Raw genomic sequence first — 19,777 nt, 5'->3', positions numbered from 1 at the left:
AAATGTTAGCAACACCTCTGCCTTTGCGGGATGCGCAGGGGATATGGTCACTAGTGTAACGAGGAGGTGAGGCCTCATTTAACACAGTAAATTCATCAGGCTTAAGCCATGTTTCAGTCAGGCCAATCACATCAAGATTATGATCAGTGATTAGTTCATTGACTATAACTGCCTTTGAAGTGAGTGATCTAACATGAAGTAGCCCTATTTTGAGATGTGAGGTATCACGATCTCTTTCAATAATGGCAGGAATGGAGGAGGTCTTTATCCTAATGAGATTGCTAATGCGAACACCACCATGTTTAGTTTTGCCCAACCTAGATCGAGGCACAGACACGGTCTCAATGGGGATAGCTGAGCTGACTACACTGACTGTGCTAGTGTGACTGTGCTAGTGGCAGACTCCACTAAGCTGGCAGGCTGGCTAACAGCCTGCTGCCTGGCCTGCACCCTATCTCATTGTGGAGCTAGGGGAGTTAGAGCCCTGTCTATGTTGGTAGATAAGATGAGAGCAACCCTCCAGCTAGGATGGAGTCCGTCACTCCTCAGCATGCCAGACTTGGTACTGTTTGTGGGTGAGTCTCAGAAAGCGGACCAATTATCTACAAATTCTAATATTTTGGGAGGGGCAGAAAACAAGACACTCCCTCCCCAACAGGAAGACCTCAGGAAGAACCACCTCCCCCGTACAGGGGGTGTACTGTACATCAAGCTGTCTCACTACAGAAACAGGAGATAGACTAGTGTCCTGTCCAGGGGGTGGACTGTACATCTAGCTGTCTCACTACAGAAACAGGAGATAGACTAGTGTCCTGTCCAGGGGGTGGACTGTACATCAAGCTGTCTCACTACAGAAACAGGAGATAGACTAGTGTCCTGTCCAGGGGGTGGACTGTACATCTAGCTGTCTCACTACAGAAACAGGAGATAGACTAGTGTCCTGTCCAGGGGGTGGACTGTACATCTAGCTGTCTCACTACAGAAACAGGAGATAGACTAGTGTCCTGTCCAGGGGGTGGACTGTACATCAAGCTGTCTCACTACAGAAACAGGAGATAGACTAGTGTCCTGTCCAGGGGGTGGACTGTACATCTAGCTGTCTCACTACAGAAACAGGAGATAGACTAGTGTCCTGTCCAGGGGGTGGACTGTACATCTAGCTGTCTCACTACAGAAACAGGAGATAGACTAGTGTCCTGTCCAGGGGGTGGACTGTACATCTAGCTGTCTCACTACAGAAACAGGAGATAGACTAGTGTCCTGTCCAGGGGGTGGACTGTACATCTAGCTGTCTCACTACAGAAACAGGAGATAGACTAGTGTCCTGTCCAGGGGGTGGACTGTACATCTAGCTGTCTCACTACAGAAACAGGAGATAGACTAGTGTCCTGTCCAGGGGGTGGACTGTACATCAAGCTGTCTCACTACAGAAACAGGAGATAGACTAGTGTCCTGTCCAGGGGGTGGACTGTACATCAAGCTGTCTCACTACAGAAACAGGAGATAGACTAGTGTCCTGTCCAGGGGGTGGACTGTACATCTAGCTGTCTCACTACAGAAACAGGAGATAGACTAGTGTCCTGTCCAGGGGGTGGACTGTACATCAAGCTGTCTCACTACAGAAACAGGAGATAGACTAGTGTCCTGTCCAGGGGGTGGACTGTACATCTAGCTGTCTCACTACAGAAACAGGAGATAGACTAGTGTCCTGTCCAGGGGGTGGACTGTACATCTAGCTGTCTCACTACAGAAACAGGAGATAGACTAGTGTCCTGTCCAGGGGGTGGACTGTACATCTAGCTGTCTCACTACAGAAACAGGAGATAGACTAGTGTCCTGTCCAGGGGGTGGACTGTACATCTAGCTGTCTCACTACAGAAACAGGAGATAGACTAGTGTCCTGTCCAGGGGGTGGACTGTACATCAAGCTGTCTCACTACAGAAACAGGAGATAGACTAGTGTCCTGTCCAGGGGGTGGACTGTACATCTAGCTGTCTCACTACAGAAACAGGAGATAGACTAGTGTCCTGTCCAGGGGGTGGACTGTACATCTAGCTGTCTCACTACAGAAACAGGAGATAGACTAGTGTCCTGTCCAGGGGGTGGACTGTACATCTAGCTGTCTCACTACAGAAACAGGAGATAGACTAGTGTCCTGTCCAGGGGGTGGACTGTACATCAAGCTGTCTCACTACAGAAACAGGAGATAGACTAGTGTCCTGTCCAGGGGGTGGACTGTACATCTAGCTGTCTCACTACAGAAACAGGAGATAGACTAGTGTCCTGTCCAGGGGGTGGACTGTACATCAAGCTGTCTCACTACAGAAACAGGAGATAGACTAGTGTCCTGTCCAGGGGGTGGACTGTACATCTAGCTGTCTCACTACAGAAACAGGAGATAGACTAGTGTCCTGTCCAGGGGGTGGACTGTACATCAAGCTGTCTCACTACAGAAACAGGAGATAGACTAGTGTCCTGTCCAGGGGGTGGACTGTACATCAAGCTGTCTCACTACAGAAACAGGAGATAGACTAGTGTCCTGTCCAGGGGGTGGACTGTACATCTAGCTGTCTCACTACAGAAACAGGAGATAGACTAGTGTCCTGTCCAGGGGGTGGACTGTACATCTAGCTGTCTCACTACAGAAACAGGAGATAGACTAGTGTCCTGTCCAGGGGGTGGACTGTACATCTAGCTGTCTCACTACAGAAACAGGAGATAGACTAGTGTCCTGTCCAGGGGGTGGACTGTACATCTAGCTGTCTCACTACAGAAACAGGAGATAGACTAGTGTCCTGTCCAGGGGGTGGACTGTACATCTAGCTGTCTCACTACAGAAACAGGAGATAGACTAGTGTCCTGTCCAGGGGGTGGACTGTACATCTAGCTGTCTCACTACAGAAACAGGAGATAGACTAGTGTCCTGTCCAGGGGGTGGACTGTACATCAAGCTGTCTCACTACAGAAACAGGAGATAGACTAGTGTCCTGTCCAGGGGGTGGACTGTACATCAAGCTGTCTCACTACAGAAACAGGAGATAGACTAGTGTCCTGTCCAGGGGGTGGACTGTACATCTAGCTGTCTCACTACAGAAACAGGAGATAGACTAGTGTCCTGTCCAGGGGGTGGACTGTACATCTAGCTGTCTCACTACAGAAACAGGAGATAGACTAGTGTCCTGTCCAGGGGGTGGACTGTACATCAAGCTGTCTCACTACAGAAACAGGAGATAGACTAGTGTCCTGTCCAGGGGGTGGACTGTACATCAAGCTGTCTCACTACAGAAACAGGAGATAGACTAGTGTCCTGTCCAGGGGGTGGACTGTACATCAAGCTGTCTCACTACAGAAACAGGAGATAGACTAGTGTCCTGTCCAGGGGGTGTACTGTACATCAAGCTGTCTCACTACAGAAACAGGAGATAGACTAGTGTCCTGTCCAGGGGGTGGACTGTACATCTAGCTGTCTCACTACAGAAACAGGAGATAGACTAGTGTCCTGTCCAGGGGGTGGACTGTACATCAAGCTGTCTCACTACAGAAACAGGAGATAGACTAGTGTCCTGTCCAGGGGGTGGACTGTACATCAAGCTGTCTCACTACAGAAACAGGAGATAGACTAGTGTCCTGTCCAGGGGGTGGACTGTACATCAAGCTGTCTCACTACAGAAACAGGAGATAGACTAGTGTCCTGTACCTGTGTGTGTGTTTGTTTGTTTACAGGAATCCCAGTAATCCAAAGACAGGTCTACTCTTCGTAATCCTCAGTATCGTCTTCATGAAGGGGGGTGTGGTGAAGGAGAGTAAGTGTTCTGTTGGCTTTGTCCCACTTCTGACACCAGTGTAGCCAATGGGGGGGCCAACACTCAATGATTTGTAATTATACATATATTTGCCAATTCCTGATTCCCCCCACTTATTGATGACATCACAGTGTCGTGTGTATGCCCCTTCTTCTCACTGAGATGTCCCATCATGCTTTGTGTTTGTAGGTATGGTGTGGAACACACTGAAGAAGCTGAGAGTTGATCAAGGGTAAGTCTGTGTGGCTGGTTGATCATAGGTTCCTTCACTGTCCTGTCACTGTCCCGGTCCCGTCACTGTCCCGGTCCTGTCCCGGTCACTGTCCCGGTCCCGTCACTGTCCCGGTCCTGTCCCGGTCACTGTCCCGGTCCCGTCCCTGTCCCGTCACTGTCCCGGTCCTGTCCCGGTCACTGTCCCGGTCCCGTCACTGTCACGGTCCTGTCACGGTCCCGTCGCTGTCCCGGTCCCGTCACTGTCCCGGTCCTGTCCCGGTCACTGTCCCGGTCCCGTCACTGTCACGGTCACGGTCCTGTCACGGTCCCGTCACTGTCCCGGTCCCGTCACTGTCCCGGTCCCGTCACGGTCCCATCGCTGTCCCGGTCCCGTCACTGTCCCGTCACTGTCCCGGTCACTGTCCCGGTCCCGTCACTGTCCCGGTCCCGTCACTGTCCCGGTCCCGTCGCTGGGTTTGATCTCCTTTACTGAGGCTTGAAAATCTACTAGCCAGTTGTGGAGTGAGGTTGAAGTATGATCTGTGTGTTGACTGTTCTGACCCCCCCGCTCCCAGGGAGAGACACGAGATCTTTGGAGACGTGAAGAAGCTCCTTACTGATGAGTTTGTCCGTCAGAGGTGAGTCTATCTCGACCCTGAATGGGTAATATATGGTAATAGTATGGTAAGACATGAGTTGTGAACTCATATACCAGTTCACCTTCAGTGAAACAACTAGGAGGTCTGTTGTATTGTTTTGGTGTGATGGTCTATACCACACCATATGGCAGTAGTAGGAAGATGAGAACCTGTCTATACCACACCACAGTAGTAGGAAGATGAGAACCTGTCTATACCCCACCATAGTAGTAGGAAGATGAGAACCTGTCTATACCACACCATAGTAGTAGGAAGATGAGAACCTGTCTATACCACACCATAGTAGTAGGAAGATGAGAACCTGTCTATACCACACCATAGTAGTAGGAAGATGAGAACCTGTCTATACCACACCATAGTAGTAGGAAGATGAGAACCTGTCTATACCACACCACAGTAGTAGGAAGATGAGAACCTGTCTATACCACACCATAGTAGTAGGAAGATGAGAACCTGTCTATACCACACCACATGGCAGTAGTAGGAAGATGAGAACCTGTCTATACCACACCATAGTAGTAGGAAGATGAGAACCTGTCTATACCACACCATAGTAGTAGGAAGATGAGAACCTGTCTATACCACACCATAGTAGTAGGAAGATGAGAACCTGTCTATACCACACCATAGTAGTAGGAAGATGAGAACCTGTCTATACCACACCATAGTAGTAGGAAGATGAGAACCTGTCTATACCACACCATAGTAGTAGGAAGATGAGAACCTGTCTATACCACACCATAGTAGTAGGAAGATGAGAACCTGTCTATACCCCACCATAGTAGTAGGAAGATGAGAACCTGTCTATACCACACCATATGGCAGTAGTAGGAAGATGAGAACCTGTCTATACCACACCATAGTAGTAGGAAGATGAGAACCTGTCTATACCACACCACAGTAGTAGGAAGATGAGAACCTGTCTATACCACACCATATGGCAGTAGTAGGAAGATGAGAACCTGTCTATACCACACCATAGTAGTAGGAAGATGAGAACCTGTCTATACCACACCATAGTAGTAGGAAGATGAGAACCTGTCTATACCACACCACATGGCAGTAGTAGGAAGATGAGAACCTGTCTATACCCCACCATAGTAGTAGGAAGATGAGAACCTGTCTATACCACACCATAGTAGTAGGAAGATGAGAACCTGTCTATACCACACCATAGTAGTAGGAAGATGAGAACCTGTCTATACCACACCATAGTAGTAGGAAGATGAGAACCTGTCTATACCCCACCATAGTAGTAGGAAGATGAGAACCTGTCTATACCACACCATAGTAGTAGGAAGATGAGAACCTGTCTATACCACACCATAGTAGTAGGAAGATGAGAACCTGTCTATACCACACCATAGTAGTAGGAAGATGAGAACCTGTCTATACCACACCATAGTAGTAGGAAGATGAGAACCTGTCTATACCACACCATAGTAGTAGGAAGATGAGAACCTGTCTATACCACACCATAGTAGTAGGAAGATGAGAACCTGTCTATACCACACCATAGTAGTAGGAAGATGAGAACCTGTCTATACCACACCATAGTAGTAGGAAGATGAGAACCTGTCTATACCACACCATAGTAGTAGGAAGATGAGAACCTGTCTATACCACACCATAGTAGTAGGAAGATGAGAACCTGTCTATACCACACCACAGTAGTAGGAAGATGAGAACCTGTCTATACCACACCATAGTAGTAGGAAGATGAGAACCTGTCTATACCACACCACATGGCAGTAGTAGGAAGATGAGAACCTGTCTATACCACACCATAGTAGTAGGAAGATGAGAACCTGTCTATACCACACCATAGTAGTAGGAAGATGAGAACCTGTCTATACCACACCATAGTAGTAGGAAGATGAGAACCTGTCTATACCACACCATAGTAGTAGGAAGATGAGAACCTGTCTATACCACACCATAGTAGTAGGAAGATGAGAACCTGTCTATACCACACCATAGTAGTAGGAAGATGAGAACCTGTCTATACCACACCATAGTAGTAGGAAGATGAGAACCTGTCTATACCACACCATAGTAGTAGGAAGATGAGAACCTGTCTATACCCCACCATAGTAGTAGGAAGATGAGAACCTGTCTATACCACACCATATGGCAGTAGTAGGAAGATGAGAACCTGTCTATACCACACCATAGTAGTAGGAAGATGAGAACCTGTCTATACCACACCACAGTAGTAGGAAGATGAGAACCTGTCTATACCACACCATATGGCAGTAGTAGGAAGATGAGAACCTGTCTATACCACACCATAGTAGTAGGAAGATGAGAACCTGTCTATACCACACCATAGTAGTAGGAAGATGAGAACCTGTCTATACCACACCACATGGCAGTAGTAGGAAGATGAGAACCTGTCTATACCCCACCATAGTAGTAGGAAGATGAGAACCTGTCTATACCACACCATAGTAGTAGGAAGATGAGAACCTGTCTATACCACACCATAGTAGTAGGAAGATGAGAACCTGTCTATACCACACCATAGTAGTAGGAAGATGAGAACCTGTCTATACCCCACCATAGTAGTAGGAAGATGAGAACCTGTCTATACCACACCATAGTAGTAGGAAGATGAGAACCTGTCTATACCACACCATAGTAGTAGGAAGATGAGAACCTGTCTATACCACACCATAGTAGTAGGAAGATGAGAACCTGTCTATACCACACCATAGTAGTAGGAAGATGAGAACCTGTCTATACCACACCATAGTAGTAGGAAGATGAGAACCTGTCTATACCACACCATAGTAGTAGGAAGATGAGAACCTGTCTATACCACACCATAGTAGTAGGAAGATGAGAACCTGTCTATACCACACCATAGTAGTAGGAAGATGAGAACCTGTCTATACCACACCACAGTAGTAGGAAGATGAGAACCTGTCTATACCACACCACAGTAGTAGGAAGATGAGAACCTGTCTATACCACACCACAGTAGTAGGAAGATGAGAACCTGTCTATACCACACCATAGTAGTAGGAAGATGAGAACCTGTCTATACCCCACCATAGTAGTAGGAAGATGAGAACCTGTCTATACCACACCATAGTAGTAGGAAGATGAGAACCTGTCTATACCACACCACAGTAGTAGGAAGATGAGAACCTGTCTATACCCCACCATAGTAGTAGGAAGATGAGAACCTGTCTATACCACACCACAGTAGTAGGAAGATGAGAACCTGTCTATACCACACCATAGTAGTAGGAAGATGAGAACCTGTCTATACCACACCACAGTAGTAGGAAGATGAGAACCTGTCTATACCACACCATAGTAGTAGGAAGATGAGAACCTGTCTATACCACACCATAGTAGTAGGAAGATGAGAACCTGTCTATACCACACCATAGTAGTAGGAAGATGAGAACCTGTCTATACCACACCATAGTAGTAGGAAGATGAGAACCTGTCTATACCACACCATAGTAGTAGGAAGATGAGAACCTGTCTATACCACACCATAGTAGTAGGAAGATGAGAACCTGTCTATACCACACCATAGTAGTAGGAAGATGAGAACCTGTCTATACCACACCATAGTAGTAGGAAGATGAGAACCTGTCTATACCACACCATAGTAGTAGGAAGATGAGAACCTGTCTATACCACACCACAGTAGTAGGAAGATGAGAACCTGTCTATACCACACCATAGTAGTAGGAAGATGAGAACCTGTCTATACCACACCATAGTAGTAGGAAGATGAGAACCTGTCTATACCACACCATAGTAGTAGGAAGATGAGAACCTGTCTATACCACACCATAGTAGTAGGAAGATGAGAACCTGTCTATACCACACCATAGTAGTAGGAAGATGAGAACCTGTCTATACCACACCACGGTAGTAGGAAGATGAGAACCTGTCTATACCACACCATAGTAGTAGGAAGATGAGAACCTGTCTATACCACACCATAGTAGTAGGAAGATGAGAACCTGTCTATACCACACCATAGTAGTAGGAAGATGAGAACCTGTCTATACCACACCATAGTAGTAGGAAGATGAGAACCTGTCTATACCACACCATAGTAGTAGGAAGATGAGAACCTGTCTATACCACACCATAGTAGTAGGAAGATGAGAACCTGTCTATACCCCACCATAGTAGTAGGAAGATGAGAACCTGTCTATACCACACCATAGTAGTAGGAAGATGAGAACCTGTCTATACCACACCACAGTAGTAGGAAGATGAGAACCTGTCTATACCACACCATAGTAGTAGGAAGATGAGAACCTGTCTATACCACACCATAGTAGTAGGAAGATGAGAACCTGTCTATACCACACCATAGTAGTAGGAAGATGAGAACCTGTCTATACCACACCATAGTAGTAGGAAGATGAGAACCTGTCTATACCACACCATAGTAGTAGGAAGATGAGAACCTGTCTATACCACACCATAGTAGTAGGAAGATGAGAACCTGTCTATACCACACCATAGTAGTAGGAAGATGAGAACCTGTCTATACCACACCATAGTAGTAGGAAGATGAGAACCTGTCTATACCACACCATAGTAGTAGGAAGATGAGAACCTGTCTATACCACACCATAGTAGTAGGAAGATGAGAACCTGTCTATACCCCACCACAGTAGTAGGAAGATGAGAACCTGTCTATACCACACCATAGTAGTAGGAAGATGAGAACCTGTCTATACCACACCATAGTAGTAGGAAGATGAGAACCTGTCTATACCACACCATAGTAGTAGGAAGATGAGAACCTGTCTATACCACACCATAGTAGTAGGAAGATGAGAACCTGTCTATACCACACCATAGTAGTAGGAAGATGAGAACCTGTCTATACCACACCATAGTAGTAGGAAGATGAGAACCTGTCTATACCCCACCATAGTAGTAGGAAGATGAGAACCTGTCTATACCACACCACAGTAGTAGGAAGATGAGAACCTGTCTATACCCCACCATAGTAGTAGGAAGATGAGAACCTGTCTATACCACACCATAGTAGTAGGAAGATGAGAACCTGTCTATACCACACCATAGTAGTAGGAAGATGAGAACCTGTCTATACCACACCATAGTAGTAGGAAGATGAGAACCTGTCTATACCACACCACAGTAGTAGGAAGATGAGAACCTGTCTATACCCCACCATAGTAGTAGGAAGATGAGAACCTGTCTATACCACACCATAGTAGTAGGAAGATGAGAACCTGTCTATACCACACCACAGTAGTAGGAAGATGAGAACCTGTCTATACCACACCACGGTAGTAGGAAGATGAGAACCTGTCTATACCACACCACAGTAGTAGGAAGATGAGAACCTGTCTATACCACACCATAGTAGTAGGAAGATGAGAACCTGTCTATACCACACCACAGTAGTAGGAAGATGAGAACCTGTCTATACCACACCATAGTAGTAGGAAGATGAGAACCTGTCTATACCACACCATAGTAGTAGGAAGATGAGAACCTGTCTATACCACACCATAGTAGTAGGAAGATGAGAACCTGTCTATACCACACCATAGTAGTAGGAAGATGAGAACCTGTCTATACCACACCACAGTAGTAGGAAGATGAGAACCTGTCTATACCCCACCACAGTAGTAGGAAGATGAGAACCTGTCTATACCACACCATAGTAGTAGGAAGATGAGAACCTGTCTATACCACACCACAGTAGTAGGAAGATGAGAACCTGTCTATACCACACCATAGTAGTAGGAAGATGAGAACCTGTCTATACCACACCATAGTAGTAGGAAGATGAGAACCTGTCTATACCACACCATAGTAGTAGGAAGATGAGAACCTGTCTATACCACACCACAGTAGTAGGAAGATGAGAACCTGTCTATACCACACCATAGTAGTAGGAAGATGAGAACCTGTCTATACCACACCATAGTAGTAGGAAGATGAGAACCTGTCTATACCACACCACAGTAGTAGGAAGATGAGAACCTGTCTATACCACACCATAGTAGTAGGAAGATGAGAACCTGTCTATACCACACCATAGTAGTAGGAAGATGAGAACCTGTCTATACCACACCATAGTAGTAGGAAGATGAGAACCTGTCTATACCACACCATAGTAGTAGGAAGATGAGAACCTGTCTATACCACACCATAGTAGTAGGAAGATGAGAACCTGTCTATACCACACCACAGTAGTAGGAAGATGAGAACCTGTCTATACCACACCATAGTAGTAGGAAGATGAGAACCTGTCTATACCACACCATAGTAGTAGGAAGATGAGAACCTGTCTATACCACACCACAGTAGTAGGAAGATGAGAACCTGTCTATACCACACCACATGGCAGTAGTAGGAAGATGAGAACCTGTCTATACCACACCATAGTAGTAGGAAGATGAGAACCTGTCTATACCACACCATAGTAGTAGGAAGATGAGAACCTGTCTATACCACACCATAGTAGTAGGAAGATGAGAACCTGTCTATACCACACCATAGTAGTAGGAAGATGAGAACCTGTCTATACCACACCATAGTAGTAGGAAGATGAGAACCTGTCTATACCACACCATAGTAGTAGGAAGATGAGAACCTGTCTATACCACACCACAGTAGTAGGAAGATGAGAACCTGTCTATACCACACCACATGGCAGTAGTAGGAAGATGAGAACCTGTCTATACCACACCATAGTAGTAGGAAGATGAGAACCTGTCTATACCACACCATAGTAGTAGGAAGATGAGAACCTGTCTATACCACACCATAGTAGTAGGAAGATGAGAACCTGTCTATACCACACCATAGTAGTAGGAAGATGAGAACCTGTCTATACCACACCACAGTAGTAGGAAGATGAGAACCTGTCTATACCACACCATAGTAGTAGGAAGATGAGAACCTGTCTATACCACACCATAGTAGTAGGAAGATGAGAACCTGTCTATACCACACCATAGTAGTAGGAAGATGAGAACCTGTCTATACCACACCATAGTAGTAGGAAGATGAGAACCTGTCTATACCACACCATAGTAGTAGGAAGATGAGAACCTGTCTATACCACACCATAGTAGTAGGAAGATGAGAACCTGTCTATACCACACCATAGTAGTAGGAAGATGAGAACCTGTCTATACCACACCATAGTAGTAGGAAGATGAGAACCTGTCTATACCACACCACAGTAGTAGGAAGATGAGAACCTGTCTATACCACACCATAGTAGTAGGAAGATGAGAACCTGTCTATACCACACCATAGTAGTAGGAAGATGAGAACCTGTCTATACCCCACCATAGTAGTAGGAAGATGAGAACCTGTCTATACCACACCATAGTAGTAGGAAGATGAGAACCTGTCTATACCACACCATAGTAGTAGGAAGATGAGAACCTGTCTATACCACACCATAGTAGTAGGAAGATGAGAACCTGTCTATACCACACCATAGTAGTAGGAAGATGAGAACCTGTCTATACCACACCATAGTAGTAGGAAGATGAGAACCTGTCTATACCACACCATAGTAGTAGGAAGATGAGAACCTGTCTATACCACACCATAGTAGTAGGAAGATGAGAACCTGTCTATACCACACCATAGTAGTAGGAAGATGAGAACCTGTCTATACCACACCACGGTAGTAGGAAGATGAGAACCTGTCTATACCACACCACGGTAGTAGGAAGATGAGAACCTGTCTATACCACACCATAGTAGTAGGAAGATGAGAACCTGTCTATACCACACCATAGTAGTAGGAAGATGAGAACCTGTCTATACCACACCACAGTAGTAGGAAGATGAGAACCTGTCTATACCCCACCACAGTAGTAGGAAGATGAGAACCTGTCTATACCACACCACGGTAGTAGGAAGATGAGAACCTGTCTATACCACACCACGGTAGTAGGAAGATGAGAACCTGTCTATACCACACCACGGTAGTAGGAAGATGAGAACCTGTCTATACCCCACCATAGTAGTAGGAAGATGAGAACCTGTCTATACCCCACCATAGTAGTAGGAAGATGAGAACCTGTCTATACCACACCATAGTAGTAGGAAGATGAGAACCTGTCTATACCACACCATAGTAGTAGGAAGATGAGAACCTGTCTATACCACACCACAGTAGTAGGAAGATGAGAACCTGTCTATACCACACCATAGTAGTAGGAAGATGAGAACCTGTCTATACCACACCACAGTAGTAGGAAGATGAGAACCTGTCTATACCACACCATAGTAGTAGGAAGATGAGAACCTGTCTATACCACACCATAGTAGTAGGAAGATGAGAACCTGTCTATACCACACCATAGTAGTAGGAAGATGAGAACCTGTCTATACCACACCATAGTAGTAGGAAGATGAGAACCTGTCTATACCACACCATAGTAGTAGGAAGATGAGAACCTGTCTATACCACACCACAGTAGTAGGAAGATGAGAACCTGTCTATACCACACCATAGTAGTAGGAAGATGAGAACCTGTCTATACCACACCATAGTAGTAGGAAGATGAGAACCTGTCTATACCACACCACAGTAGTAGGAAGATGAGAACCTGTCTATACCACACCATAGTAGTAGGAAGATGAGAACCTGTCTATACCACACCATAGTAGTAGGAAGATGAGAACCTGTCTATACCACACCATAGTAGTAGGAAGATGAGAACCTGTCTATACCACACCACAGTAGTAGGAAGATGAGAACCTGTCTATACCACACCACAGTAGTAGGAAGATGAGAACCTGTCTATACCCCACCATAGTAGTAGGAAGATGAGAACCTGTCTATACCACACCATAGTAGTAGGAAGATGAGAACCTGTCTATACCACACCATAGTAGTAGGAAGATGAGAACCTGTCTATACCACACCATAGTAGTAGGAAGATGAGAACCTGTCTATACCACACCATAGTAGTAGGAAGATGAGAACCTGTCTATACCACACCATAGTAGTAGGAAGATGAGAACCTGTCTATACCACACCATAGTAGTAGGAAGATGAGAACCTGTCTATACCACACCATAGTAGTAGGAAGATGAGAACCTGTCTATACCACACCATAGTAGTAGGAAGATGAGAACCTGTCTATACCACACCACAGTAGTAGGAAGATGAGAACCTGTCTATACCACACCATAGTAGTAGGAAGATGAGAACCTGTCTATACCACACCACAGTAGTAGGAAGATGAGAACCTGTCTATACCACACCATAGTAGTAGGAAGATGAGAACCTGTCTATACCACACCATAGTAGTAGGAAGATGAGAACCTGTCTATACCACACCATAGTAGTAGGAAGATGAGAACCTGTCTATACCACACCACGGTAGTAGGAAGATGAGAACCTGTCTATACCACACCATAGTAGTAGGAAGATGAGAACCTGTCTATACCACACCATAGTAGTAGGAAGATGAGAACCTGTCTATACCACACCATAGTAGTAGGAAGATGAGAACCTGTCTATACCACACCATAGTAGTAGGAAGATGAGAACCTGTCTATACCACACCATAGTAGTAGGAAGATGAGAACCTGTCTATACCACACCACAGTAGTAGGAAGATGAGAACCTGTCTATACCACACCATAGTAGTAGGAAGATGAGAACCTGTCTATACCACACCATAGTAGTAGGAAGATGAGAACCTGTCTATACCACACCACAGTAGTAGGAAGATGAGAACCTGTCTATACCACACCATAGTAGTAGGAAGATGAGAACCTGTCTATACCACACCATAGTAGTAGGAAGATGAGAACCTGTCTATACCCCACCACAGTAGTAGGAAGATGAGAACCTGTCTATACCACACCACAGTAGTAGGAAGATGAGAACCTGTCTATACCACACCACAGTAGTAGGAAGATGAGAACCTGTCTATACCACACCATAGTAGTAGGAAGATGAGAACCTGTCTATACCACACCATAGTAGTAGGAAGATGAGAACCTGTCTATACCACACCACAGTAGTAGGAAGATGAGAACCTGTCTATACCACACCATAGTAGTAGGAAGATGAGAACCTGTCTATACCCCACCATAGTAGTAGGAAGATGAGAACCTGTCTATACCACACCATAGTAGTAGGAAGATGAGAACCTGTCTATACCACACCACAGTAGTAGGAAGATGAGAACCTGTCTATACCACACCATAGTAGTAGGAAGATGAGAACCTGTCTATACCACACCATAGTAGTAGGAAGATGAGAACCTGTCTATACCACACCATAGTAGTAGGAAGATGAGAACCTGTCTATACCACACCACAGTAGTAGGAAGATGAGAACCTGTCTATACCACACCATAGTAGTAGGAAGATGAGAACCTGTCTATACCACACCATAGTAGTAGGAAGATGAGAACCTGTCTATACCACACCATAGTAGTAGGAAGATGAGAACCTGTCTATACCACACCATAGTAGTAGGAAGATGAGAACCTGTCTATACCCCACCATAGTAGTAGGAAGATGAGAACCTGTCTATACCACACCATAGTAGTAGGAAGATGAGAACCTGTCTATACCACACCATAGTAGTAGGAAGATGAGAACCTGTCTATACCCCACCATAGTAGTAGGAAGATGAGAACCTGTCTATACCACACCACAGTAGTAGGAAGATGAGAACCTGTCTATACCACACCATAGTAGTAGGAAGATGAGAACCTGTCTATACCCCACCACAGTAGTAGGAAGATGAGAACCTGTCTATACCACACCATAGTAGTAGGAAGATGAGAACCTGTCTATACCACACCATAGTAGTAGGAAGATGAGAACCTGTCTATACCCCACCACAGTAGTAGGAAGATGAGAACCTGTCTATACCACACCATAGTAGTAGGAAGATGAGAACCTGTCTATACCACACCATAGTAGTAGGAAGATGAGAACCTGTCTATACCACACCATAGTAGTAGGAAGATGAGAACCTGTCTATACCACACCATAGTAGTAGGAAGATGAGAACCTGTCTATACCACACCATAGTAGTAGGAAGATGAGAACCTGTCTATACCACACCATAGTAGTAGGAAGATGAGAACCTGTCTATACCACACCATAGTAGTAGGAAGATGAGAACCTGTCTATACCACACCATAGTAGTAGGAAGATGAGAACCTGTCTATACCACACCATAGTAGTAGGAAGATGAGAACCTGTCTATACCACACCATAGTAGTAGGAAGATGAGAACCTGTCTATACCACACCATAGTAGTAGGAAGATGAGAACCTGTCTATACCACACCATAGTAGTAGGAAGATGAGAACCTGTCTATACCACACCATAGTAGTAGGAAGATGAGAACCTGTCTATACCCCACCATAGTAGTAGGAAGATGAGAACCTGTCTATACCACACCATAGTAGTAGGAAGATGAGAACCTGTCTATACCACACCATAGTAGTAGGAAGATGAGAACCTGTCTATACCACACCATAGTAGTAGGAAGATGAGAACCTGTCTATACCACACCACAGTAGTAGGAAGATGAGAACCTGTCTATACCCCACCATAGTAGTAGGAAGATGAGAACCTGTCTATACCACACCACAGTAGTAGGAAGATGAGAACCTGTCTATACCCCACCACAGTAGTAGGAAGATGAGAACCTGTCTATACCACACCATAGTAGTAGGAAGATGAGAACCTGTCTATACCACACCATAGTAGCAGGAAGATGAGAACCTGTCTATACCCCACCATAGTAGTAGGAAGATGAGAACCTGTCTATACCACACCATAGTAGTAGGAAGATGAGAACCTGTCTATACCACACCATAGTAGTAGGAAGATGAGAACCTGTCTATACCACACCATAGTAGTAGGAAGATGAGAACCTGTCTATACCACACCATAGTAGTAGGAAGATGAGAACCTGTCTATACCACACCATAGTAGTAGGAAGATGAGAACCTGTCTATACCACACCATAGTAGTAGGAAGATGAGAACCTGTCTATACCCCACCACAGTAGTAGGAAGATGAGAACCTGTCTATACCACACCATAGTAGTAGGAAGATGAGAACCTGTCTATACCACACCATAGTAGTAGGAAGATGAGAACCTGTCTATACCCCACCATAGTAGTAGGAAGATGAGAACCTGTCTATACCACACCACAGTAGTAGGAAGATGAGAACCTGTCTATACCACACCACGGTAGTAGGAAGATGAGAACCTGTCTATACCACACCATAGTAGTAGGAAGATGAGAACCTGTCTATACCACACCATAGTAGTAGGAAGATGAGAACCTGTCTATACCACACCACAGTAGTAGGAAGATGAGAACCTGTCTATACCACACCATAGTAGTAGGAAGATGAGAACCTGTCTATACCACACCATAGTAGTAGGAAGATGAGAACCTGTCTATACCACACCATAGTAGTAGGAAGATGAGAACCTGTCTATACCACACCACAGTAGTAGGAAGATGAGAACCTGTCTATACCACACCACAGTAGTAGGAAGATGAGAACCTGTCTATACCACACCACGGTAGTAGGAAGATGAGAACCTGTCTATACCACACCACAGTAGTAGGAAGATGAGAACCTGTCTATACCACACCATAGTAGTAGGAAGATGAGAACCTGTCTATACCACACCATAGTAGTAGGAAGATGAGAACCTGTCTATACCACACCACAGTAGTAGGAAGATGAGAACCTGTCTATACCACACCATAGTAGTAGGAAGATGAGAACCTGTCTATACCACACCATAGTAGTAGGAAGATGAGAACCTGTCTATACCACACCACAGTAGTAGGAAGATGAGAACCTGTCTATACCACACCACAGTAGTAGGAAGATGAGAACCTGTCTATACCACACCATAGTAGTAGGAAGATGAGAACCTGTCTATACCACACCACAGTAGTAGGAAGATGAGAACCTGTCTATACCACACCACGGTAGTAGGAAGATGAGAACCTGTCTATACCACACCATAGTAGTAGGAAGATGAGAACCTGTCTATACCACACCACGGTAGTAGGAAGATGAGAACCTGTCTATACCACACCACAGTAGTAGGAAGATGAGAACCTGTCTATACCACACCACAGTAGTAGGAAGATGAGAACCTGTCTATACCACACCATAGTAGTAGGAAGATGAGAACCTGTCTATACCACACCATAGTAGTAGGAAGATGAGAACCTGTCTATACCACACCACAGTAGTAGGAAGATGAGAACCTGTCTATACCACACCATAGTAGTAGGAAGATGAGAACCTGTCTATACCCCACCATAGTAGTAGGAAGATGAGAACCTGTCTATACCACACCATAGTAGTAGGAAGATGAGAACCTGTCTATACCACACCATAGTAGTAGGAAGATGAGAACCTGTCTATACCACACCATAGTAGTAGGAAGATGAGAACCTGTCTATACCACACCATAGTAGTAGGAAGATGAGAACCTGTCTATACCACACCATAGTAGTAGGAAGATGAGAACCTGTCTATACCACACCACAGTAGTAGGAAGATGAGAACCTGTCTATACCCCACCACAGTAGTAGGAAGATGAGAACCTGTCTATACCACACCATAGTAGTAGGAAGATGAGAACCTGTCTATACCACACCACGGTAGTAGGAAGATGAGAACCTGTCTATACCACACCATAGTAGTAGGAAGATGAGAACCTGTCTATACCACACCATAGTAGTAGGAAGATGAGAACCTGTCTATACCACACCATAGTAGTAGGAAGATGAGAACCTGTCTATACCACACCATAGTAGTAGGAAGATGAGAACCTGTCTATACCACACCATAGTAGTAGGAAGATGAGAACCTGTCTATACCACACCATAGTAGTAGGAAGATGAGAACCTGTCTATACCACACCATAGTAGTAGGAAGATGAGAACCTGTCTATACCACACCACAGTAGTAGGAAGATGAGAACCTGTCTATACCACACCACAGTAGTAGGAAGATGAGAACCTGTCTATACCACACCATAGTAGTAGGAAGATGAGAACCTGTCTATACCCCACCACAGTAGTAGGAAGATGAGAACCTGTCTATACCACACCATAGTAGTAGGAAGATGAGAACCTGTCTATACCACACCATAGTAGTAGGAAGATGAGAACCTGTCTATACCACACCACAGTAGTAGGAAGATGAGAACCTGTCTATACCACACCATAGTAGTAGGAAGATGAGAACCTGTCTATACCACACCATAGTAGTAGGAAGATGAGAACCTGTCTATACCACACCACAGTAGTAGGAAGATGAGAACCTGTCTATACCACACCATAGTAGTAGGAAGATGAGAACCTGTCTATACCACACCATAGTAGTAGGAAGATGAGAACCTGTCTATACCACACCATAGTAGTAGGAAGATGAGAACCTGTCTATACCACACCACAGTAGTAGGAAGATGAGAACCTGTCTATACCACACCATAGTAGTAGGAAGATGAGAACCTGTCTATACCACACCACAGTAGTAGGAAGATGAGAACCTGTCTATACCCCACCATAGTAGTAGGAAGATGAGAACCTGTCTATACCACACCATAGTAGTAGGAAGATGAGAACCTGTCTATACCACACCATAGTAGTAGGAAGATGAGAACCTGTCTATACCACACCATAGTAGTAGGAAGATGAGAACCTGTCTATACCACACCATAGTAGTAGGAAGATGAGAACCTGTCTATACCACACCATAGTAGTAGGAAGATGAGAACCTGTCTATACCACACCATAGTAGTAGGAAGATGAGAACCTGTCTATACCACACCATAGTAGTAGGAAGATGAGAACCTGTCTATACCACACCATAGTAGTAGGAAGATGAGAACCTGTCTATACCACACCATAGTAGTAGGAAGATGAGAACCTGTCTATACCACACCATAGTAGTAGGAAGATGAGACCCGAGACCACATCACTGTCAGCGCCTCCTTACACTCCACACATTTTAAACGTTATACTATGTGTGTTTGTACGTGTGTGTGACCAGGGTGACGTGTGTATGATAACCAGAGACTATGAGTA

The 19,777-nt window shown here is 45.0% G+C and overlaps 1 protein-coding gene across 2 annotated transcripts in view; it reads left to right on the top strand.

Annotated features, from left to right (window-relative positions):
- Positions 1–19,777, top strand: part of ndnl2 (necdin-like 2) — a 71,755-nt gene that overhangs the window by 28,354 nt on the left and 23,624 nt on the right. For both annotated transcript variants that reach the window (XM_071349448.1, XM_071349447.1), the window contains exons 6-8: positions 3,725–3,804; positions 3,994–4,036; positions 4,593–4,655. In XM_071349448.1, the coding sequence (XP_071205549.1) occupies positions 3,725–3,804; positions 3,994–4,036; positions 4,593–4,655 (186 nt within the window). The remainder of the gene's footprint in view (positions 1–3,724; positions 3,805–3,993; positions 4,037–4,592; positions 4,656–19,777) is intronic.

Source organism: Salvelinus alpinus, chromosome 17 (assembly GCF_045679555.1).
Source record: "Salvelinus alpinus chromosome 17, SLU_Salpinus.1, whole genome shotgun sequence".
NCBI classification, from domain to species: Eukaryota; Metazoa; Chordata; class Actinopteri; order Salmoniformes; family Salmonidae; genus Salvelinus; species Salvelinus alpinus.
This window is presented reverse-complemented; position numbering and strand designations above follow the sequence as displayed.